The sequence below is a fragment of the Pogona vitticeps genome, chromosome 1 (assembly GCF_051106095.1).
Source record: "Pogona vitticeps strain Pit_001003342236 chromosome 1, PviZW2.1, whole genome shotgun sequence".
NCBI classification, from domain to species: Eukaryota; Metazoa; Chordata; class Lepidosauria; order Squamata; family Agamidae; genus Pogona; species Pogona vitticeps.
The window spans coordinates 331970507-331996906 of record NC_135783.1 but is presented as its reverse complement, the minus strand read 5'-3'; the positions used below and the strand labels follow the sequence as shown (position 1 = coordinate 331996906).

At 41.2% G+C, this 26400-nt stretch overlaps 2 protein-coding genes across 2 annotated transcripts; one reads left to right on the top strand and one right to left on the bottom strand.

Annotated features, from left to right (window-relative positions):
* Positions 1-1594: 1594 nt before the first annotated feature.
* UBR7 (ubiquitin protein ligase E3 component n-recognin 7) lies at positions 1595-23972 on the bottom strand. Its single transcript, XM_072986597.2, has 11 exons — positions 23557-23972; positions 21386-21519; positions 20482-20542; positions 18953-19048; positions 15601-15654; positions 13989-14094; positions 13314-13486; positions 12727-12843; positions 11982-12144; positions 9042-9103; positions 1595-2631 (listed from the first exon to the last, which is right to left on the bottom strand). Exons 1-11 carry the CDS (start codon positions 23830-23832, stop codon positions 2539-2541), a joined length of 1335 nt encoding a protein of 444 aa, XP_072842698.2. The 5' UTR covers positions 23833-23972; the 3' UTR covers positions 1595-2538.
* Positions 23973-24263: 291 nt separating this feature from the next.
* GON7 (GON7 subunit of KEOPS complex) lies at positions 24264-25734 on the top strand. Its single transcript, XM_020802213.3, has 2 exons — positions 24264-24523; positions 25414-25734. The coding sequence occupies exons 1-2, from the start codon at positions 24331-24333 to the stop codon at positions 25515-25517; spliced, it is 297 nt and encodes a 98-aa protein (XP_020657872.3). The 5' UTR covers positions 24264-24330; the 3' UTR covers positions 25518-25734.
* Positions 25735-26400: the final 666 nt, after the last annotated feature.

Sequence of the window (26400 nt, the reverse complement as noted above, 5' to 3'; positions counted from 1 at the left end):
GCTTTCAGCACAAGTCAGGGCCCACAATTCGATTCATTCACCAGGTAGAAATTACATATTATTTACTTTAAGCGATAACATAGCACCTATAAGTAAAATTTTTATTTGCAATATGCTTTTTAATGTCTAAGAACAATTCAGATGAATTGAGTGGTCATGTCTTTGGACAAAGTATAAAACTGAAGGGAACTTGGACATACAAAGGCTTTTGAAAAATAGAAATTAGTTCACCTTAAAGTGTTACATAACTATTTCTTTTGTTACAAACAGAAAATACAATTTGATACATTTTACTATCTACTTGCTCCTCAAACTCTTTTAGTGCTTTTGAAAACATTTTATTTCCTTGCTAGTTAGTACAAATGTTGTACAATATAAAGGTTAATGGGCATTAAGCATCTCCTGCTTACACAGTGACACTGACTTAAGGCCTTCCATTGCTCTTACTGAATGGAAGATGTGTTTGACTTGGAAGAATGGGCATGTAAGACAGTTTTAAGAAAGGAAAAGAACGAAAATGTAAATTACTAGGTTTTAGTAAGGGATTTTATATTAGTACAGTGGTGCCCCGCTTGACGATAATGTGTTCCAGCAAAATCGCTGTTAAACGAAATCGTCAGGCGGGAAAAAAGCCCATTGAAATGCTTTGAAAACGGGTCAATGCGTTCCAATGGGGTTAATACCTGATCATGCAGTGAAGATCCTCCATAGGGCGACCATTTTCCACTCCCTATCTTGCGAAATGAGGTCAGCAAAACAGCAACGAGCCACTTTGAGAGCCACCGATCAGCTGTTTTTAATCGTTAAGTGAAAAAACCCATACAAACATCATCTTGCGATCGCTATAGCGATCGCAAAATACTCATCATCAAGCAATTTCGTCATCTAATGGGGTAATCGTCAAGCGGGGCACCACTGTAAATACTTCACTCACACTGTATATTAAAAACAAATAAATGCCACTGCAAAATACAAGTGATATGAAATCATAATCATATTACTAGAGCCTGCTCCACCATGCATACCTCCCAAACACTTCTGAAGCTGGCAGCAAGTCTCTATTTCCTCTCCATTCTGAATTCACCAAGCAGGGCCTCTTTCAGCTAGAGATGTGTTATTGGTTATTAGAAACAATTAGAGACAGACATATCCTGAATCTTTTAACTGGGCATTTCTCAGAAAGCCTGTACAAGGATTGATTCACTCCAAATGCATTCTACCAGTCAGTTCTTCCTTTCCTCAAAATCTCAGGATTACTGATTCAGGAATGTATGAGTATGTACACCATAACTTGAATTTTCTTTTTTTAAAGCTCCATGTTGCAAAGTCTATATTGAATGGTTTCTACATTGTTCTTAAAGGTTGCAAAGTGACAACATACAATAGCTTTCTATTAGGACATTCTTAGTAATGGTTCAAGATGAAGTGAAAGGCTGAGGAATACCCATTTTCTCATGAGACAGTATGTGTGGGCAAGTGGTGAGGGGCAGCTCTAAATGAACCAGACTCATGCTGCAGAAAAAGTCAGAGATTGTGGCTTAATATTTAAGCTATTTCCCATCATTCCAAAATTCATCAGACATCACTACATCACTAATGACAACCATTTTATTAAGATGTGAAAGTACACAAAATGTGAGTGCTATGAATCATACAGAATTATTTGCCTGAGTAGTTAGGAAGATGACCATGTTAACCAATATCTGATCACTGGTGCAGAAACCCTCTGCAGTACTATTGGGTTGAGTTTATTATCAAAGGTGAAAGCTTCTTATTTTACAGTTTGGTAAACAGCAACCCCAATTAAACATTTACAAACTAGAACAATTATATAAACTTCCAGATTCTTTGCATTCTAAAAAAAAGTATTAATCTAATAATACCACCCATCCAACAGAGAGCAGTTTATTTACAGTCTGTGCAGGCAGGAGATTAACATATATTGTAAGTAATTTCACTAAAAAAAATATTCTGTACATTATTTTCCATCAAAGAACTACTGTCTGAAATATGTACTGTGTCTAAAGAACAGTCATTGGTTTATAATTTTATCTAAAAGTTCTTCTGCAACAGGTTCAATAATTCACATTTTGAGCCTTCAAGCCTTATCTAACAGCAATAGCGAACATCATGCTTTGTACCAAAAATGAATAAAAATACACTTACATTGAGCATTTATGAACTGCCATATTAAAACTGAGATGTTTATGTGAATGCTGAACACTGATCTATCAAGGACATTCATGTAGGCTTTCCCCTATGAATAATTCTTTCATCATAGCAGCTTAGGAGGATTTTGATCCCTTTCTAGTTATATACTAACCACTCCACTCTTCTTTAACACAAAACGAGTGACATTGTGAGAATCCATGATCTTGTTACTTTTCAGGCATGAAATCAGAACATGTTTAAGATGGATAAGCAAGAAAAACTTTCTTGTAGGACAGAAGCCAAGATAAATAAATTGGATTAAACTAAGAGATGCATAAAAAGCTAGCAGAGGAGGAAAAAGCTTCTCCTTAAGACTTTCAAGGTGATCTAGCTACAGTAGTACTGCATCCGATCTGTTCTTCTCCTCTTTCGAGATTGGAATTCTTCAAAAAATTGCTGAATATCCTCTCTCTTAACAACCTGTTGGCAAACAAGAGTAAGTGAAAATGAATGAAACCAATACAGCAATGATTTTAATATATGGAAATATGTGACAATTAAATGGATTTATAATGTTAAGTTTTTATAGACTACAGTTTATTTCTATGCATGAAACATAGCCTAGATCCATTTCAATCAGGGTTTAGGCTACACAATGAAGCTGAAACTCCACTGGTCACCCTGCAAGATGATATCCTGAGAAAGGAAGACGGGGTGGTTCTCTTGGATACTGCCGACCACAATATTCTTTTGATATCTGAGGGCTCCATCCTTTGTTGGCTCCAGTCCTTCCTTGACAGCCAATCTCAGATGGTACAGCTTGGTGAGGTTACAGTTTCCCCCAATGCTTTTCAATACCTATATGAAGCTGCTCATACAGAGATCTGGAGTTTGCTGCCATCAATATATGGATAATATAGAGCTTTATCGCTCCTTTGCTTTATCTGCATGTGATGGGGTTCATGTCCTTGAGTGTTGTCTAGTGTCAATAATGGACTGGGAAAGGGCCAACAAACTGAAACTGAATCTGGAAAAGAGGAGGATCCTACACTGTTGGGAAGACATATCACCTATCTTGGCACACCTTCACTGGCTCCCTGTTAGTTCCCATGCTCAATTCAAGGTGTTGCTCATTACCTATAAAATCTTAACAATTTAGGTACATGATACTTGTTGGAATGTCTCTCCTACAAACAGCTACCCATTCCACCCACTCCTCACAGTTCATGATGTTAAAAATAGTGACAACTAAGGACACCAAAAGAATTAATATTAGGAACCATTTTTTTTGGTTATGGCTCCTTCCCTTTGGAACAAGCTCCCAAGAGAGGCTTGCCAGGCACCTTCCCTCTCATTTTTAAAAAGGTTTGTAAAGCCACCTGTTACTAGTGCTTTTCTCTACAGGAGATGTTCAAATCTGTTTTAAGTTGTTTAATTCTATTTAGACATAGGTTAAACAGTAGTTAAAATAGAGGATTAACTACTTATGATTTTCATTGTATGGTTATTTTTTTTCTTATTTTACGTGATTTCTGTATGCTGTGAACTGCCCAGTGTATGCACTATGAGGCAGTATACAAGTTTGTTTAAACAAACAAACACACACACTTTAGCCAGTGGCAACTGTTTCTGGAATATTTGCTCTACAAAGGCACTTTCACCCAAATCAAGGCCACTTCTCATATAAGTGATCCTCTAAATCAGTGATCCTCAACCTTGGCCCTCCAGATGTTCTTGGACAACAGCTCCCAGAAGCCTTCACTACCACCTCTGCTGGCCAGGATTTCTGGGAGTTGAAGTCCAAGAACATCTGGAGGCCCAAGGCTGGGGACCACTGCTCTAAATCACTGGTTCTTAACCTTGGGTTACTCAGGAGTTTTGGACTGCAACTCCCAGAAGCTTTCACCACCAACTGTGCTGGCTGGGGTTTCTGGGAGTTGCAGTTCAAAAACATCCAAGTAACAAAGGTTAAGAAACACTGCTCTAAATGATCTGCAATTTAACAATTTCACATTGGAGTTTCCATTTGTACTTTATTTTAAATTAGATGTTCATAATGTTCTGGGAAGCTAAAGAGCTGTCCCATTGCTTCTCTTGTCCCACTTACTGTATTTTTTGCACCATAAGACGCACTTTCCCCCCTCCAAAATGTGGGTGGGGAAGTCAGTGCGTCTAATGGTGTGAATGCAGCAATTTCGTCGCTGCTGGCCCCGTGGGGGGGGGAGCGTCGCAAGGGTCCGGGTGAGCCTTCCAGGACCCTTGCGAGGCTCCCCCACCCCACCCCCCACGGGGCCAGCACCGGCGAAATCGCCAGTTTCCAGGTGGGGGGAACGTCGCAAGGGTCCTGGAAGCTCACTCAGATCTTTGCGATGCTCCTCCCACCCACGCACGGGCCAGCACTGGCAAAATCGCCAGGTTCTGGGAGTGTTTTGAGGCTTCCCGAGCCTCAAAACACTCCCAGAAGCTGGTGATTTTACCCCCCTGGCTCTGTGGGGGGAGGGTGGCAAGGGTCCAAGGGAGCCTCCCTTGGACCCTTGCCACCCTTCCCCCACCCCCCCACGGGGCCAGCACTGGCAAAATCGCCAGGTTCTGGGAGTGTTTGGAAGCTTGATAAGCCTCCAAACACTCTCAGAAGCTGGCGATTTTAACCCCCCCGGCTCCGTGGGGGGTGGGGGGAGGGTGGCAAGGGTCCAAGGGAGCCTCCCTTGGACCCTTGCCACCCTCCCCCCACGGGACCAGGGGGGTAAAATCGCCAGCTTTTGGGAGTGTTTGGAGGCTTGGGGAGCCTCCAAACACTCCCAGAAGCTGGCGATTTTACCCCCCCGGCCCCATGGGGGGGTGGGGGAGCGTGGCAAGGGTCCAAGGGAGCCTCCCAGGACCCTTGCCAGGCTCCCCCCCCACGAGGACAGCGGGGGCAAAATCAGGAGCTTCCAGGACCTTTTCTGAGCCTCAAAAGGCTCAGAAAAGGTACTGGAAGCTGCCTATTTTGCCCGCTCTGTCGCCCAGGGGAGGCAGGGTGAGTCTCCAAAGGGTCCTAGGGTGTGTTCTAGGACCCTTTGGAGACTCACCCTGCCTCCCCCGGGGGCCAGAAGGGGCAAAATCGCCACCTTCTGGGGCTCTTTTGAGGCTTGGAAAGCAAAAGACCTAAAAATTAAGGTGTCCAATAGCTAGTGCTGCTTTATAACAGTTTTCTTGTTACATAGCTCTTACATTTCTTTTTCGTCTTTATCTACTCCTCTGCTCAACTTGAGTTAAACTTTTCTGGAACATCTTTAAATAACTGATGGCTTTGGAAGTCAAGTATTAATAATAAACAGAGAGACAATGATCATATGCCGAGTGCTTCTTCATCTTCACTAAATAAGAGCAACCAAAAGCTCCTACACCAAGATCTCTGATTTTCAAGCAGGTATGCTAAATGGTTAAAATTGAACAATGGGAAGTTAGCACTGTCTCAGAGAGAGGAAAACCATGGAGGAAGAAAGGAACAGAACAAACAAGAATATGCCAGGATTGGCCTTCATTACTTCATTCTACAGTGGTGCCTCGCTTAACAATTTTAATTGGTGCCAAAAAATTCATCGCTATGGGAAAACATCACTAAGCAAAACGCGTTTTCCCATAGAGATGCATTGAAAACCGGATGATCCATTCCAATGGAAACAGATTGCTGTCCTTAAGCGAAAATCACCATAGGAAACATCGCTAAGCGAAACGCGGTTCCCCCATTGGAATGCATTGAAACCTTTTCAATGTATTTCAATGGGGGAGAAAAAAAATAACCAAAAATTCAAAAAGAGTCAGAACGAAGCCAAATTTGGTTAACAAAGGGTTTATTAAGTGCACTAACGATTTCAAGCACTCTAAACCCTTTTAAACAATTTAACACCTTTTAAAAATAGCGAAAACGGAGCTGTCAAAAACAATGCTAAGCAAAACAGGGGGACCTAAACTGTCATCATTAAGTGAAGCAAGGTCCCGAACATAGCTATGTGAAATTCCCCCATTGGAAACATCGCTAAACGGAGCGCAAGATCGCTCCTAAAACCTCATTGCTAAGCAAATACATCGTTAAACGAGGCAATCACTAAGCGAGGCACCACTGTATATAATTTACAGAGTTTATCAGCTTATAATTCTCTCTTTAGCTTATTCATTCATATCAATGCCACCTCTTCCCCAGAACTGGGACCCAAGAAGGCTTAACAATACAATTAAAAATAACAGGGAATTAAAATACAATAAAATACAAACATTGAAATAGACTTAAATTCATAGGCTGAAATCCTGTTGTACAGTTATTGGAAACAGTTTAACTTTTGGAAGCAAATTACTCTAAGTTAAGAAATCTCCACAGACATTATCTGTTGCACATTGAGTCACCCAATTTAGTATACAGCAAATATGGTCTTAAGAAATTTCATAACTTACAGCAATTTGCCCCTAAAAGTTAACACCATTTGGATAACTGCAAAATATTTTCAGCCAGTATGTTATCAAAAGGCAATTAAAATTAAAACATTTTAAAATCATCACTAAAATACTAACAGCCTTAAAAGAAAAAAAGTGGCACATCGGCTGAAATCTTATGATTTGGGCCTCTTAACTGCACTATTCAGAAACCACTTCTGAATATTTCATACCTTGAAAACCCCACAATGACACAATCCAAAATCAAATAAGAGAGTACTTTAAAATGAGACTCCCAGATCAGAAGATACTCAATCAGTTACTGTGGAAGAATAAAAGGCAAGTACAAATAGCTTTGTTGCTAAAGAAGCAATCAGATTAAAGCCAAAAATAGTTGATGCAGAGACAAAACAAAAGTCCGATACTAGACAAGACATATACTTGAATCATGGAAGTAACAAGTATGAATCAAAGTAAACCCAGACCCATAAAAGAAGAAATGAATGTTTAAACATTCCAGAAACCTGGTGTAAACAAACTAAAGTGGACTGGACTGGGGCTTTTTTAGTCTGACATTTACAAGATGTTCTAGTCTGGAAATGACAACCTCAGAAAAAACACTGTAGCTCTAATACTAAGGCAAGATATATTGCAATAGTTAGGGGATATAATGCAAAGTCTGACCAAACAATACCAATCAGACATATAGGAAAAGTAACCAATTAGCCATAATTCATGCCTATACTGCAATTACCGATACTGAAAAAGAAGAAATTGAAAGCATTTATGCCAGCGTCCATGAGGAAACTGATCATACATACACCAAAACAGCATTGCTGATGGTCATATGTGACTGGAACACAAAAGTAAGAAGCAAAGCAGAACCACATGTTGTTGGCTCAGGAGTCAGAAACAAAGCAGGACAAGTCTGTGAAGCCAACAACCTGTTTATTGGAAAAATATGTTTCAGGCAACTGAATGGATTACTACACACATGGACATCACCAGATACCAAAATAAAATACATAATAGGAAGTAGCAGATGAACTGTATTCTCTTTGCCATAACAAGATAAAAAACAAACAGTGGTACTGACCTCAAACTGCTAGTATGGAAAAAAAACATGGTAAAGCTGAAGAATACTAAAAAGATTAAATGTCAAAACATAATTTGAATGATATTTCTTTTGAATTTAAATTCCATATTAAAAGTAGGTTTGTATTACTAAACACGAACTTGCTGAACTGACTGTGAAACAGAAGAACTGAGGACCAATAAATACTGAAAATTTTTTAGTAAGAGGTGAGAAGCAAAAGTAAAAGGTTTCAGAAATAAGATCAAAATCTGAAATGCAACTTCTTAGCAACAATCATTTAGAGACAAAGAGAACTATTATAATAATTGAAGAAATCAACAAAGGAGGAAAAACAAGAGATCCCTTCCATAAGATCCAAGAAATCGAAGGGAAATTGAAACCAAGATTAGGGATGCTGAAAGATGAACAGGGGAACACACTATCTGACTGGGATAAAATTTGGAAGAGAAGAGCCAATAGAGATCACACTGGAACTATACATAAGAATTACAGAAAATCAGTCTAGGCACTGGCTTCCAACCTTGGATAACCCAGGTGTCCTTGGACTGCAACTCCCAGAAACCCCAAGCACAATGGGTGGTGAAAGCTTCTGGAAACCGCAATAGAACATCTTAGTTATTCAAGGCTGGGAAACGCGGGTACATGGTATATAGACTGCACAAAGGACTTTGTGTGTAATGAAAAGCTAAGGGCTGTTCTAAAAGAAAGGTGTGTGCCTCAACATTTGCAATCTGTCCTAAAGAGTCCAGTGTTTAGCATCTTTCTAAATGTGAGAAAGGATGGTGACCGGCAAACCACCAATGTTCGCTTGTTCCACAATAAGGGGGTCAAAGCAGAAAACATTAAATTCTAGTTGGAGATGTTCTGGCCTCTCCTGGCACCATCACTTTCAACTACATTTGTTGTGTATAGTGAAGGGGGGATTGTTTCATAGAGATTCCATTAGATAGTAACTTCATACATAGGACACAAATATTAAATACATTATTTTAGATAAATGTAACATGAGATGTCAAAATAATTCTCATCAATTAACATCACTTTCCATCTAACACTGCTCTGCAGGTTTTAGTCTTGCTGCCCATTAGGCTCTACCGAGGTGCCTCCTAGGAAACACTGCCACAGCTTCCTTTTTTATATACCAAAAAAGAAAGCAGAGGCTGAAAAAGGCCATGCAAGCCATGGGGGTAGGCCCTTCTCCAGGTGAGTGAAACATAGGTGTCTACAGATGTTGCACACTTTCCTGTTTGCACACTTGCTGCTTGCTAATTTAATTCTTCACACATTTATGCAATCATCTGTGGCTGCTACTGGAGTCGGTTGTTTTCCAGTTTTCCAAGAACACCTTAATAACTGTCAATTGAATATAAAGATATATACTCACTGTTCCTTCATCTGCAAATCTTCTCAAGTAGTCTGTCAGTTCTGTCTTCAGATCATTGTATTCTGGACAAAATTTTAAAAAGTTGGATTGCATTTGTACTTTTATTTCAGTGAGTAAACTCCTTACTGTAATATACCTGTCTAAGTTGGTTCCAACGAAAGCTCACTATTTTAGCTGTATTGTTTCCTTTTCTCCTTGTTTTTTTAAGCCTCTAACATATACAGTGGTGCCCCGCATAGCGATGATAATCCGTTTCAGAAAAATCGTCGCTATACGGATTCGTCGCTATTCGGGGAGAAAAAGCCCATAGGAATGCATTAAAACGCGTTTAATGCGTTCCTATGGGCAAAAAACTCACCGTTATGCGAAAATCCTCCATACGGCCATCATTTTCACTGCCCGGAAAGCGAGGAATGGGCGCAAAAACAAAAACAAAGCGGGCGGCCATTTTTTACCTGGCGGCCATTTTGGAACCACCAATCAGCTGTTCTAAAAACACTGCTATGCGAAAATCGGTAAGCAAAACAGCTTACCGATCATCGCAAAGCGATGTTTTACCATCAAAAACATCGCAATGCGATCGCTTTTGCGATTGCAAAAATGGAATTCCTATGCAGATTCGTCATTAAACGAGGCGCCTGTTAAGCGAGGCACACTGTATTTATTTTAATATGACCTATATATGAATCAATTTTGAGAACTGTAATTCTCCAGGATTGTTACTAGGTCTAAATTTGAGGTTGTCAGTCTGGTACAAAAGGACACCAACGTGCCCAGACACATCCCATGGCATACTCCAAGTTTCCTTATCCATATGTTTTGCTTTTTTGTTTTGTTTTGAAGCTTGTGCGATTGAGCAGAAAAAGGTAAGAGGTATGTGATGGGAACATCCTGCAGGATCCTAGGGAGTAGAGAGAGAATGGTAGGGAATGAGAATATTTTGGTCATGTTGCCGGGGTGGATGAGCAGGTTTGGAGAGCGTTTCACTTGTTTGTCACTTCATTATGTTTTGCATGGTTGGGAGGGGTAGCATTTTTATAGCATCACCACTATGCCTTCTGTTAAGCATGTATTAGTTGTGCTTCATGGTACTAAATATAGCATTTTGCGTTTTCAGACTCATGAAGTTGGCAGGGACTGATAAGGCCATCGAGTACAACCCCCTGCTCAGTGCACGAATACAAATCAAAGGATATCTGCCAGGTGGCTGTCTAAATTTCTTCTGAATGCCTCCAGTGTTGGAGCACTTACCACCTCTTGAGGTACTTGGTTCCACTGCCATACTGCTCTAACAGTTATGTCTTCCTGTAACTTGAGCCCATTGTTGCCTGTCCTGCATTCTGGGATGATTGAGAACATATCCTGTCCCTCCTCTTTCTGACAGCCTTTCAAATATTTCAAAAGTACTATCATATCTCCCTTCAGTCTTTTCGCAAGACTAAACATACCCAGTTCTTTCATTCTTTCCTCATAAGGCTTGAGTTTCAACCATACTTCTGCCTTCTACTGTTTCTGGCCATTTTATTTGTCTTTGGGCCTCCTCAATTCTCCCTCCATGAAAGGGCCATTGGAGGAGAAAACCTGAGTTCAGAAGAGTGTTATTGTCTGTTGGATCTCAATTGCAAACTTATCATAAATCTAGTTTTGGCCATGCTACGTTTCTCTCCACCTTACCCATCTTCCTTTGGGAAATGAGTATTCTAATGAATCTATTTTGTGTACTGGCAAATCATTTTGTGAGAACACTCAAAATTCCAACTATACTCATTGACTGGCTCAAAATAATTCTTTTAATGTTCATTTAAAAAAAGTCCTGCTAAAAAACATTCCTGAAAAATCCAAACACAAATAGAACCAATATAGTCCCCTCTAGTGAGTTACTGAACTCCAAGGAGACTGAGATGCTGTTGGTATAATATATGGATACTAGAAAACTGACCTATTTCCTACTATTATTTCTTACATAACAAGCAAAACAATTTCTAATGGGCAAAGCCTCAGTTTCCTAACAAGGATGTTTGTTACTTAAATACCTTCTAACCTTACAACATCCTTTAGAAATCTATAGTCCCTCTATATTAAATTTTTTATCTATAGTCCCCCAAATTTTATTTTTTTTCTCCCCAAATGGGTTTCTGTTTGCATACTTATTTTCTATGCTGATTGAGCAACTGGTATTTGTTGCTCTTTTGCACAAGTGAAAGGCCCCATTTGCTGTCAAATAGAGCACTTTCCAGCTTGTGTTTACTGCAAGACAGAGATCACAAGAATCAAATGTACAGCTGTTATGCTCTATGTTTGTTCTCAGGATTCTGGTCACAGTAACGTAAAAGATGTTTTAAAAATTAAGACACACAGTGGCTAATTGCTAATTTATGCTTGCTTAAAGGAAATCACACGAGTCTTCACAGCAAATTGCCATGTATTACTGAGGTGTTTGTTACTTTCCAGGGACAATGCCAATTGCTTGATTTGGAACATGCTCACTAACACACCCAACACTTTGTTATTAAGCATAATGTGCCACCAAGACCAATGTAATTCCCTTATGCAAGCAAAAACAGGCAATAGGATTCTTGCCTTTGTGTTATAAATCAATACTAAAATCAAGTGAACACAGAACAACCGGTAGGAGGAAAAAGTCTGAGTATAAAAGTAGGAAGAGATGGTCAAGTTATGTTAAAACATATGTGGGAAATGCCCAGTGAAATCTCTTAAACAAGACTAAATTTTCTACTAGTCAGAATTTCAGATGGTCTAAGTGTGTGATGCATCTGTGTTGGCACTAAAAGATAACACCAAGATAAAAAGTCAACTGTTCCAACTTCTCCCAACTCACTACTATAAACATCAAATAACAAACCTATGAATAGAGGTAAGTTAAATAACTTGCATGAGATACTTCAGTTTTACATTCAACATCAAATTTCAAATACTTACCACAAATCAGTTCTACCTGCTGGACCCTATTCATACTGCTGAGTGTATCCATTAGAGGATCTCTTCTGTCTGCTTCCTGGTCACTTGTCCCTTTATTCTCATAAGCCAAGACTGTATCACATTCATCAGTTAAGAAAGAAACTTCAAGATCAGAATATATTTTCTGAAAAAAAAAATAAAAGGTTTGTTTTCACTGCACAAATTGATCTGTCCAGCATTTTTGCCTCCACAATGTTTCATTTCTGTTTAAAAAACAAAAACAAAAACACCCAAAACATTTTCTAAATATCTTTAAATGACGGCAAAAGCAGCACCGGCACAAAAGCAGGATTTGGTAATCTTTTGCACAAGACAAGAAAGAACAAAAATAACATTACGAAAAGCTGAGAACTAGAAAGAGAAACCTAATTAGTTTGGAGGCAAGAGCAAACATGGCAGCAATCAAAAGAAAGCCTCCTGCAAACGATACCTTTCCCATAAGCATCCAGAATGGTCTGGGTGGTCAGGAAAGACAGGCTTAATGGTGACTGAATAAACAGAGTTTTAAACTCTAATAGAAAAAAATGGACTACCATTCTTTCTGGAAGTTGCCTATGTTATTGTTTCTTAAAAACAATGTCTACCTAAAACATATTAATGCCTTTTCAATGTTTCCATTTCCATTCAGCATGTATAGTCTACCTGCTTTGTAGAAGAAACACAAAGAATAAAGATTTAAACAAAATGTATATATGCATATATATACCAAACATTCTTTACAGGTGCACAATTTGCTCCTCCAGTTGTGTGGCCAGAATGTGGCTGTGTTCATCTTTAGGCACTGCTTGGCTTGAAGTTCCTGCAGCTTGCAAGTAGATGCATTCTACAATATAAAATGTCAGTTTTATTCTTTCAATTCCAATAAATGGGTTATATATACTGAGCTAAACTTGAATTCAAGGCCCAAAATACAAAGAAAGGGATTAAGACTGCAACTATCTCCCAGCTTGCCTAGTGGACACAAAACCATGCTGCATTTTCCAGTAGCACGCATATGCAAACTCAGCCGTCAGAAGCTTGCATATCTGGCTGCATGAAATCTGATCTATTTCCACCATCAATTCAATCATGTTGCAGCAGTGGAGCAGCCAGGAGTAATATTGGCCAATGCTGAGCAACAGTAACTTGATCTTCTGAAGGTATTATTGAAAATCTGCGTAACTTTTAAATCATGAAAAGTTAAACCATGAAAAGTGCAGACAAAATCTGAACAGCCTCCTCCTTTCTCAGAGCTCAAACAGAAGAATGACACCTTTCAGCCATAACCTCTAAGGAAACAGATATATTGCTTACCTTAGAACATTCAGAGCTAGAACTTGTAGATGGTTCACTGTTCTGTATTATTTTCTCCTCTTCAGTCTTCACCTGAGGATCTGAACCATTTTCTTTTTTCACTTCTTCAGTTTCTTCAACATTAATGTTAACTCTATCTTCAGCTGCAGGAGTAACTTTTGTCACAGTAGGAACTATAACAGATCAACACCCATGGCAAAAATTGGTATGTATGTGAAACAAAATGTTACTCATCTAATTTAATAGTAAAAGATTGTTATACACCAAATTTAACTTTAAAGAAAAATAGTAATTATTTTAAATTACTCGTCACTCTAATTTTCCCATACCTCTTTTCCAAGTGGTACACTCATTGGCACTCATTCAGTTATAAGTTCATATGCAAATATTTATTTTGTTTGCTATTTATGCAAAGACTGCTCCTCACATGACCATAAAGCAAAAAGGATAGTTTAACACAAAATATTGTTTCCATGAGCTAAAACACTGCAAAATATGTACATGGATAAGAAAACTTATTACCAAGTGTGCACATTTCATATTGATATTTAAAACTATATGGACATGTGTAATACTTTCTAAACAATTCAAATGAATATAGCAGTCTCATTTATTACAGTTACCTAGGCTGAGTCACTGCTCCCAGATAAAAGGAATTCATATAATCCTTCCCACCTGACAACTGTGCAGCATATGCCCACAGGAAAGGGCAGCGATTCATGCAAGCCTGACACACCATTTCATGGAAGTCACCACTATCTGGAGGAACTGTACCAAGATGCTAGGGAAGAGAAAACCGACACATAAGGCAATAGCATATTAGCTACAAATAAATGGCTGAAATCCTGTTGCTTAGCACAATATATTGCACTAGAGTATGCCTACTGAATCAGTGGGGATTTGGTGGTTCAACTCCACTGATTCAAACAGGCCTACTTACTGAAAGTCATTATGGTCGGCAACAGGATTTCAGCCAATGTACACTTCAGCAAAACTGGAAAGCATCAGTCCTCAGCAGCCAATAATTATTCCCTTCCCTCTTTATTATTGTCAACTATATGTTAAGTATACAGCACAAATGAGGTATCTGCTTGCCTCCAAATCTCCCCATTTAGGAAGGAGATTTGTGTCCCGCAAACAAGATTGACTATGCATGTTTAATACAGTGGGCCCTCGACTTACGAACTTAATTCGTTCTGGAAGGACGTTCGTACCTCGAAAAGTTTGTAAGTTGAAGTACCATTTCCCATTGAAATGCATGGAAATGGAATCCGTTCCAGCATTTCAAAAAAATACCAAACTAAAAATAAAAACAGCAAGTCCCACGTTGGGACTGCAAACACACACACACACACACACAAAGAACCCCCACAGAAACATAACCCCCCCAGTCCAAACCCACTCTCCAAAACCCACACAGAAGTTTTTTTTTTTTTTAAAGGACTTACCAGTTCGAAGCCTGCCGGTGCTCCGCTGCCTCCGCGCGGCCGGGGGCAAGTGGCCAAACGCCCGGCCAGCTCTAGCCTCCCGGCACTGGGTGAGCTTTGGTGGCTCCGAAGCCAGAAAGGCAGGGAGAAAGGGTGGGAAATTCGAATTTCCTGCCCTTCCTTCCTCCCTGCCTTTGGAGGTTTCAAAGGGCTCCCTCCAATGTCGGGGAAAGCCCTTTGAAACCTCCGAATGCACCAATCACAGCGGCGGGGACCCCCAGGGATGTTTCCCATGGTGGCGTGCAAGCCCTGTGAGACCTCCCTGGGGTCCCCGCAATTGGCGGCTTCGGAGGTTTCAAAGGGCTTTTCCCTGACATCGGAGGAAGCCCTTTGAAACCTCCGAAGCCAAAAAGGAGAGAGTGGGAAATTCTAATTTCCTGCCCTTCCTCCTTGCCTTTGGAGCTTTCAAAGGGCTTCCTCGGGGGAAAGTCCTTTGAAACCTCTGAAAGCACTGATCGCGGCGGCGGGGACCCCCCTGATATCGGAGAAAGCCCTTTGAAAGCTCCAAAGGCAGTGAGGAAGGGCAGGAAATTTGAATTTCCTCTTTGGGTTCGTAACTCAATCCACATTTGCAAGTAGGGTGTATTACTTGCGATGAGATCGGGTGCAACTACTGCCATTCATAAGTTGAGGGCCCATTGTACCTGAATTCTATTATTATTGAGAAATGTGTGTGAGATCAATGCAATTCTTTGAATTACGAATCAAAACTGACAGCAAGGAACCAATTTAGAAATATCTGGCAAAAGAGGTTACATTTGTCATTGGTACATTCCCAACCTTTTATTAGATGCACTTACCCTTCCATGGAACCAGTCTTCACAAACTATGCACTGGATCATTTCATCTGGAATCTAAAAACAGAGTCATTGTCTTACAAAACGCACTGATCTTTCAAACTTAGAAAGATTTTAGATGCTTTAAAAATTGAAGCAAGTACAAAAAACTGCAACTTATCCATTAACCACTTGCATTCTCGTATCTCACCTATTTTAGACACCTCTGCGTCAGCAGCATACTCATTTCCACATCTCTCAAAAGTGGCAATGTAAAATATGTAGGTTGTTAAGGTCTCAATTCCTTTATGAAAAACCTTCTTAGCAATTACAGTGTACAAATGAAGTCTTGAGTCAGTGGCAAGCAATCCTGGAGGGTTTGGGAGGGAAATTTGAGCCCCCATCCTGCCTTCCATAAACGCTATATTGGGTCATAAACAGCCTTGTTGGCCTTTTTTTTAAATGGAAACAGAAAGTGCCCACATGGCACATGGGCATTTTTAGTTTCTGTTTTCTTCTTCTTTTAAGGGGGCTCAGAGCCACTCTACCTAATATGAAGCTGATTATATATCCAAGAGCAGACACAGGTCATTTTTGGATTGGCAGGCTGTAAGAAGCTGAAAAAATGTCCATTCATGAGACCAATGGGTTGCATGATACCACAGTGCCACAGGCTATGCTTCCTCATCACAGATTTTTTTCAACCTCAGATGTATTGTCCCCTCCCTGCAAATGCAGAAACTTTGAAATCTTTTCCAAATTTACATGTAAGCAACTCATTGTGTCTACAGTATAGTCAAATTTAAGCAATAAAGATTCAAGGCACTAGGTGGCCTTTTGAAAAAATTAATGATGACAGTTTCAGGAAGGAGTGACATCTTTTTTCTCTAGCAAACTCACTATAAAACTGTTGTTTTGTGATCAAACCGCCATACACTTGCACTATTTTTAGTACATCAGTACTATTTCTATAAGCATGCACCACCTGTAGTATTAAGCAACATAATCAGTAACACTGCGCATATTATAAAATGTGTTTAAAATATACAATGGTGCCCCGCATAGCGAGGTTAATCCGTTCCGGATTAACCTTCGCTATGCGAAAACATCGCTGTACGGGGCAGGAAAAGCCTATTGGAACGCATTAAACTTAGTTTAATGCGTTCCAATAGGCGCCAAAACTTACCCCTCCAGCGATGTTTTCGCGGTCCGGCGGCCATTTTGGAGCCGCCGATCAGCTGTTCGGCAGCTCCAAAATGGCCGCTGGACGCCCCAATCGTCGCAAAGCGAGTGCGGCGATTGGGGCAGCTCCGTATAGCGATCCCCAAAAAGGGATCGCTATACGGATTCTTCGTTATACGGTGCGCTCGTTAAGCGAGGCACCACTGTATATAGCATTGTATTCTCGAAGGCTTTACAGCCGGGATCCAATGATTGTTGCAGGTTTTCCGGGGTGTTTGGCCGTGTTCTGGAGGTTTTTCTTCCTTCTGTTTCGCCAGTCTCTTTGGCCGGCATCTTCAGAGGACAGGAGTTAGAACTCTGTGTTCTGGTGTAGTGTGTGGGATAGCTGAGCATTTGTAGCTGCAGGATCAGCTTTTTGTCTGAAGAAAAATCTTTGGAACACGGCCAAACAGCCCTTAAAACCTACAACAACCATATACAGTTGTGTTCAAAATTATTCAACCCCCACTGAAATTGAATGTTTTGGCCATTCTGACATTGATTTTGATCATTCAGTCATCTTGCTTACATTTACATGAAAGGGGCACTTGTAGTTCAGAGAAATATAACCTTAAGTTTATAATGAAATAACCACAAATGTCTTCTCTGTGCTCACATCATTATTAGTTTTTATTCAACCCCCAAGTGACATTCAATCTTAGTACTTAGTACAACATCCTTTTACAGTTATAACAGCTTTTAAACGTGAAGCATAGCTTGACACAAGTGTCTTGCAGCGATCTACGGGTATCTTCGCCCATTCTTCATGGGCAAAAGCCTCCAGTTCAGTCAAATTCTTAGGCTTGCGCACTGCAACTGCTTTCTTTAAGTCCCACCAGAGGTTCTCAATCGGATTTAAGTCTGGTGACTGCGATGGCCACTCCAAAATGTTCCAGCCTTTCCTCTGCAACCATGCTCTAGTGGACTTGGAGGTATGCTTGGGATCATTGTCCTGTTGAAAGGTCCAACGTCTCCCAAGCCTCAGGTGTGTGACGGACTGCATCACATTTTCATCCAATATCTCCTGGTACTGAAGAGAATTCATGGTACCTTGTACACGCTGAAGCTTCCCTGTACCTGCAGAAGCAAAACAGCCCCAAAGCATTATTGACCCTCCGCCATGCTTCACAGTAGGCAAGGTGTTATTTTCGTCATATGCGTTGTTCTTCCTCCTCCAAACATAGCGTTGATCCATGGGCCCAAACAGTTCTAATTTTGTTTCATCAGTCCACAGAACACTATCCCACAACTTTTGTGGTTTGCCCACATGACTTTTGGCATACTGCAGTCGACTCTTCTTATTCTTGGGAGACAGCAAGGGGGTGCGCCTGGGGGTTCTGGCATGGAGACCTTCATTACGCAGTGTGCGCCTTATTGTCTGAGCTGAAACTTCTATACCCACATTTGACAAATCTTTTTTCAGTTCCTCAGCAGTCACACGGGGACTTTTCACCACTCTACGCTTTAGGTAGCGCACAGCAGTCAAAGTCAGCATCTTCTTTCTTCCACGACCAGGTAGCATTTCAACAGTGCCCTTTGCCTTGAATTTGTGAATGATGCTTCCTATGGTGTCTCTTGGTATGTTTAACTTCTTTGCAATCTTCTTATAGCCATTGCCCTTCCTGTGAAGACAAATCACCTCTTCTCTTGTCTTCCTGGACCATTCTCTTGACTTCACCATGTTTGTAACCACACCAGTAAATGTCTAGAAGGAGCTGAGTATCACAGTCCTTTTAAAGCTGCCTAATTGGTGCTTATTATGCTTGATTGGTGCTCGGTGACATCCACAGGTGTTTTCAATACCTGATCGAAAACACCTGAATGAACCTCTCTTCTTCAGAGTGGTAGTCTTTAAGGGGTTGAATAATTGTGGCAATGAAGAAACCACAAAAGAAACATTTACTACTGTATTACATAAACAATTTATGTTATTTTAGTTGCATTTGGTTCTTTAAAACGTCCTTGTAGGATTTCATTCTGAATACAATTCCAAATGTACACTATAGTCCCTAAACCCCTTTACAGCATTGGGGGTTGAATAATTTTGAACACAACTGTATATGACCCATCAAAGTATTGGAAATTTAAATATCACATACAAGCAAGAATTATTTCCATCTTCTTATATAAATCACTATAAGAATCACTGCCTCACCTCATCATCAGGATCTGGATATGGCCTTTTGCAGATGCAGTATAATCCATAGAAGTTGTCATTATATTTATTTGTTGGATTCACCTGTGCCTTCTCCTGGAATAAATTTAGGAAACGTGTTTTAAATAAAACATGAGAAAACAAAATCTACAGTCAACCCTCGACTTACGAACTTAGTCCATTCCGGAAGGAAGTTTGTAAGTTGAAAACTTTGTAAGTCAAATCAGCATTTCCCATAGGAATGCACTGAAAACCAATTAATCTGTTCCGGCTGATTTTAGTTCTTAGGCCGAGGGCCGGTTTGTAAGTCGAAGCATTAGTTCCTATGGGAACTAAGCCGGTTTATCCGTTCCTACCACCAGGGGCAGAATTTTTTCTTTTGTCTAACCTAAGATGGCATAAGTTAAAAAAAAGGCAGGAAACCATGGAGGGAACGAACAAACACTGTTTAAAAATAACACTTTTTAAATCAAGCACCTTTTACACCAAAACAGGCACCTTTTCAACCAAGCATCTTTTAAATCAAAAGCAGATAGCAACCAAGCACATTTTTACCCAAGCAGGTTTTAACTCAAACCGAGCTCCCTTTTACCCAAGCACCATTTAACCCAAACAAAGCACCTTTTAAACTAAATTTTACATTTTAAAATGACAATACCAGTCAGTCCCAGGTCTCTCTTCCCACTCTCTAACCACTTGGATGAGTGAGCAAACAAGCAGCCTCTTCGTTAACTGAAAATTCACATTTTCCTTTCCCCGCACTTTTTTCCCTGTTAGTAACGCGAATTCAAGTTCTCAAGGCGAGTCCATATTTTCCTATCAGAGCAGTTTGTAAGTCAAAATGGGCCATTCGTAAGTCGAGGGCTGACTGTATAGGAAAAATATCTTGCAGTACATTACTTTGCACAGACCAAATACATATATGAATGTTCATCTGGATGCGATTTCCTTTTTTAATGTACTGTATACTCTCCCTTCACTCAGGTGATCAGATATATCTTTGGATGTGCACACATATCCAGCGAGAGCAGCAGGCACATCTTCTGCTTACTAGGACCACTGCCCACCAAATCTTCATCATCACCTGCAGTAGCAGCCATCAGGTCAATTATGACCTATGGCAACCCCCTTCAGGGTTTTCTAAGTCAAGATTACTCAGAAGTAGTTTACTTTTTCCTTCTTCTGGGGCACTCTTGGGACTGTGAAGCTTGCACAAGGCCACACAAACTGGCTCTTTTCCTTAGAGGCACAGAAGGGAACTGAACTCCCAAGACTTAGCTCTGCAGCCAGATACCTAACTCATTGAGCTATCCAGCCAGTTCACCAAACAGTAATGTTGGTCAGATATTACTAGCGAGTATATTGTGACCAATAATATATTCAACAATAATATCACACCAACATTACCATTTTTCAAAGAATTGTATAAATATGAAATTATTTGGGGGGGGGGAGAGAAGCATAAATTTAAACAAGGAAAGCAGTAATTTGGCCACCACCTCCCTCTAAAAATATATTTTTATACTTACTGGAAGTAATTTGCATCGCAAATTTTTGAATTTGCTGTTTCCACAATCACAACGAAAGTTTCTTAAAAGAAAAAGAAGGTCAGTTATACTTTAGTTTTGTGAACATCTACTAAATCTAACAGAATCTGGATGAAAGGTATATTTGTTACCAATTACAAAACGTCAAGAGAATTTACACTACTGCCCAGATGATTCTATTCAATCCTACTGAAATGTTTCTATAACAAAGAACAGACATTGCATCTGAGTTATTATACATTAATGAACAAGACAACAGTTACCCATCTTCAAGCATTTCAGAGCATGCCATTAGGGTTTAAAAAGAGTACAGTGGGGTCTTGACTTGAGAACTTAATCCGTATTGGAAGGCGGTTCTTAAGTCAAAAAGTTCTTAAGTCAAATCTGCATTTCCCATAGGAATGCATTGAAAACCATTTAATCCGTATCTGCTCTTTTCCGTCCATAGAAACTAATGGGAAGCTGCTATTCCGCCTTCGACCACTAGAGGGGGATACTTTGTTTCTTTTTTTCTTAGGTCAAGAAAGGTTAAGGGAAGGCAGGGAAAATATAGTCCAGGCAGTACCAGGCAGTCTGAAGACTGTCTCCCAATCCACTCTCTAAACACTGGGAGAAGTGAGGAAGCAGACAAGCACCCTTTTCACTGGCCAACAGTTAACTGAAAGTTCACTTTTTGCACTTTCCCTGCCTCCCATGTGGGTTTTTTTCAGTTCTTAACTCAAATCTAAGTACTTAAGTCAAGTCAATATTTTCCTATGAGAGCGGTTCTTAAGTCAAAATGTTCTTAACTCAAGCCGTTCTTAAGTCAAGACCCCACTGTAACTCATTTGAATGCCTTAATCCACAATAAACTAAGAGTAACATCATATTTTAAAACCAAGGTTACCTTTTTGTATATAGCTCAAATAGTTTGTGGGTTCCATGACATTCATAACTGCATGCTAAACAGATCCCTGCTGGTTCTTCTCCTGGTGGTGTACAAGTACTGCAGGCATATAAGGCTTGTCTTTTTACAGCACCCTGAAGAGACAAAAGCAGTATAAAAATCAGAATGCAAAGAATATCAAAATGAGAATTCACCATTTAAAAACATCCACATTCTAAACTATAGGATAGGCTGCTTAATTTACTCTTGATTCAACAAGGAGCAAGAGGCCACAACACAATTTTGCCTCCCACTGTAAAGACAGCATTAGCGGCATGTATTCATTACTATGGCTCATTTATTTAAAAAACAGCAGTGAGAAGTCAAAACTACATGCAATAAAATAATATACTATTAACAGAAACCTTTTTTGTAGATATCCTTCAGTCTCGAGAGACTGTGGTAACGTGCTCTGAATACAGGTCTTGGAACAGAGTCTAATGTGGCTCAGAAGGCCAATACAAAAGTGACAATCCCTTCAACAATGGAGAAAAATACAATCTGTCCAGCTCCCTGATTTTGCTGGTTTCGGTACTGCCTCTTTGCCTCAGCCTGCTGAACAAGTTTCTCTTCAAATTGGCAGAGGCCATGCTGCACTGCCTGCCTCCAGGCTGAACGCTCAGACGTCAAGGTTTCCCATCTGTTGAGGTCCATTCCTAAGGCCTTCAGATCCCGCTTGAAGATATTCCTGTATCGCAGCTGTGGTCTCCCTCTGGGGCAATTTTCCTGCACTCATTCTCCATACAGGAGATCTTTCGGAATCCGACTGTCAGCCATTCTCACAACATGCCTGAGCCAATGTAGATGTCGCTGTTTCAGTAATGTATACATGCTAAAAACTCCAACTCGTTCTAGGACTACTCTATTTAGAACTATTTAGAGTGGTCTTAACCAACCAGATAAGCGGGATATAAATAAAATAAATAAATAAATAAACTTTGTCCTTCCAGGTGAATACCAAAAATCCGTCGGAGACAACGCATATGGAACGTGTTCAGCTTCCTCTCCTGCCGTGCACAAAGGGTCCAGGACTCACTGAAGTACAGGAGTGTGCTCAGGACACAGGCTCTATAGACCTGGATCTTGGTATATACCGTCAGCTTCTTATTAAGCCATACTCTCTTTGTGACTCTCTTTGTAACAGAAACCATTGCTTAAGAAATGCTAAATAGTACGTGAATGTTACATGGTCTCATAGCAGTTTAGTTCCACACCAAAAGCTTCCAATTAATCTTAAATTCTGTACTATTAAGAAAGGGATTCTTAAAGGCATCGGCAAGATCATACATTCACATACGTCAGACAGAAATGCAGTTTGTTCCAACCTGAGAGAGATACTGATATACTGTGTTTCCCTGAAAATAAGACAGGGTCTTATATTAATTTTTGCTCCTAAAAACACATTAGGGCTTATTTTCACGGCATGTTTTATCTTTTTCATGTACAATAGTCTACATTTATTCAAATGCTGCCATGTCATCTTCTTCTGGTTGCTGCACGATGGTGAAGGGTGGGGTTTCACTTAACTGGGCCTTATTTTTGGGTAGGGCTTATATCATGAGCATCCTGAAAAATCATGCTAGGGCTTATTTTCAGGTTAGGGCTTATTTTGGGGGAAACAGGGTCGCGGTGACAGGGCAGGAAGGAATAAGATTCAGAGAAAGTGGTCTGGAGGAGACCTATTAATTAAATTAATTTTAATTGTTGTTTGGTTGAGTTATATGTTTATGCTGCGTGCTGTTGTAAACTACCCAGAGTGACTACTGATCAGAGGAAGTGGTTTAGAAATTAAATAAATAAACACATGTCAAGAAATTTGATTCAGGGGCCACTCGAATGGGGGCATAATTATTTGGCTACTCCTTCCATTTCTATTGCATGTCACTACGTGCGACTGATTTACTGGGCAATATTTATATCTATTTATTAGATTTATGTACCGCCCATTCAGAATGTGTCTGCTCTGGGCGTTTTACATATAAACTAAGGCGAAGCGTAATTGCTATAATGCCTAGAAGGAGAGGACCGGTGGGGACCCACAACGCCGGGATAGCCACGACCCTGCTGCGAAGGGGAGTGGAAAAGAGGAGCGCCTTCTCCCCCACCCCTCTCCTCCAGGCCTCCCTCCTCACCTGGGAGTAACTGCACCGCTCGTGGTCGCTCCCGCCCAGGACGGCCCGCGCCTCCTTCTCGAGCTCCTCGTTCTCGGCCAGCACTTCGGCCAGCGACACCACAGGCTCCTCGCCGCTCCGCTCGCCTTCGTCCCCGCCCGGGGCGTCGGGGTTGTCGCGGTGGTGGCTGCTGCCGCTGTTGTTGTTGTTGTTGTCGTCGCCGTCGTCGTCGCCCTCGCCTTCAGCGCCAGGGCTGTCAGCCAAGCCAGAAGGGAAAGCCGCGGTGTCTTTCTCCATCTCACGGACTCAAAAACGGCTTCCCTTTTCTTTCCTCTGGTCGACGCAGGGAAGGAAAAAGGCGGGAAAACGCTCAACCGCCCTCCTCAAGTTAAACGCACCCGCATGCGCGCGCCGGAAGCAGAACACGAGAGCGCGCGCGACGCAGAGGCAAGAAGGGAACCAAGCTCGAGGGAGAGGGGAGGCGGGGAAAAGGTGCCGCTGCACGTGACCGTCGTCACCTGAGGCTCCCACAGCCAATCACAACGGCAAAGGGATGAGACGGCGACGTCACACACCGTTGGGTGATTACGTCCAGGAGCCGCGTGACCACCTCTCTCGCCCGCAAAAGGGGGATGGGCGAGGCGCGTGGGCTAAGCGGGTGGAGCCAAAAAAGGGGGGCGGGAGTTGGGGGGGGTTGCGAACCACTAAGCACTTCCGAGTCCTTCTGCTTCCGCTTTCGTTGGGAGGGCGTTCCCTCGGCCTCACCGGCTGGCTGCTTCCGGCGCAATCGGCGGGATGGAGCTGCGGGCAGAGCTGACGGACCGGGATGGGCTGAAGCGGCCGTTGCGGGTCCGTTGCGAGCCGCAGGGAGAGCTGCGGGGCTTGCTCAGCGGCTTGGCTCAGTTGCGGGAACAAGTTGCCGCCATGCTGGGCCCTCTCGTGGAGCAGGAGAGCGGCCAGGGATCTGGCGACCGAGCCGGACTCGAAGGTGAGAAGCTCCACAGACTGGGTTTAGGAATACTAGATTCCCGCCTTCAGGAAGCAGGAAGGAGCGGGCATTCTGGCTCAGGACAAATCCCTTTTCTGGACTACAAATTCCAGAATCCCTCAGCCGGCAATAAAGCCCATGATTCTGGAAGCAGTAGTCGAGCAAAGAAACTTTTCCAAGTTCTGCCAAAACATCAACGGGTGCTGCATCCTGTCTAGCCATATCCCTGTGGCGAAATCCAGAAGCAGGATTTTTATTTTTGCGATCTTTCCAGTCTGTTCCTTATTTTACTTCAAGTTTTAAAAGTGACTTTAACAATAGTAAACAATAGTACTGCAATATGTAATTCGTTATGCAATGTCACATAGCTGTCATACGATTTAGTGGGTTTTTTTGTCGACTCTTTTTTAAAAATGCTGAGGTCTAGACTCTAGGTTGTAGCAAGCTGTCATTTTTCACTTTAGATTGCATTTGAATGCCCCTTGTAGAACAGATCCCTGAAAGTTAGACAACAGTAAAATCTTACATCACATGACCTTACTTTGATAGGTTTCAGCTTTCAAGAGACACTTCTTGTTTATTTTATTTTTTCTTATTTTTAAAAATTAGGTGAACATTTAAAATTGTGAGTCCTGTATATATTTTCTTAACTCACTGTGCATTTTACAAAAGATGACTTTCATTATTGTTTTGCCATGGTTTTGACTTTAAATGTCTTCATCTGTAAGTAAATGGCTAGGGTTGGATACCGGTGTTGGAAGTATAGAAGCAAAACTGTAAATTAGATAAATTATATATAAATTTATCAGGCAGAATGAAATGTCTGAGGTGAGCATTAATATGGAAAGTACTCTATGAAATTAGCTAACATGATTCACTTTTTAAACAAGGTGATGAAGATGATGAGGACATTGAAGATGAAGAAGAAAATCATGTCAATGCCAAATCATGTACTGATGGACCACCATTAAAGCGGACAAAGAGACACTCCTGACGAAAAAAGAGACACTCCTGATGAAAACTGAATATATTTTTCTCCAAGTCATTGGAAATGTATTGTATAGACACTTTCAGCCAAAAGAAGCAGGGCTGTTTTGGCAACTAGAAATATGCCAATCTTTTTTCTGTTTATTATTACTTAACATAAAGGTGGTTATTTGTTTGTAATATCTGATTTGTTTAAACAGCTAGATAAAATGGTGTGTATCTGATATGGTCTTCCTGATTTTTAAATGTGTTGTGTATGAGAAATTTTGAAATATAATAAGTATTTAAAGACAATAAATTCACATCATGGCAAGCATGATGATGCTGGAGAGGTGGGCAGAGATTGTCTAGGCTGCTTAGAATTTTTTTTAACTTCAAGAACAAAAGGTAATATCAGACCAAAATTGCCTGTACATACATTTTCTCTTTTGGAACAAGATAGATAGGGTTGATGGCTGCAGCAGGAGAATCTCCCTCTGCATGCCCAGCTTTTCCTTCAAGAAAGACCTAGCACAGTGGCGGCAAACCTTTTTGGGCCTAAGTCCCCAAACCTGGGGGGGGGGGCGGAACCCAGTGGGTGGTGTGCCAAACTGGAAGTGGCAGCAGAAGTGGGAATCTTGGGCACAGAGGTGCCTCGAGACCTCACTCCAGATCTCCCGCCAGTGCCAGCTGCTCATGGCCTGCTGCCTGTTGAAGCACCAGTACCGTGGCTGCAGCCACCTCCTGAGGTTTGGCTGGGGGGGGGGAGTAGCAATCTGGCGACTTATGGCTTGCATCCCTGCAGAAAGGGCTCTGCGTGCCAGCTGTGATACTCATGCCATAGGTTCGCCATCACTGACCTAGCAGGACAGAGCATTGGGCTGTTCCCTAAAAGCATGTGGCCACTTTAA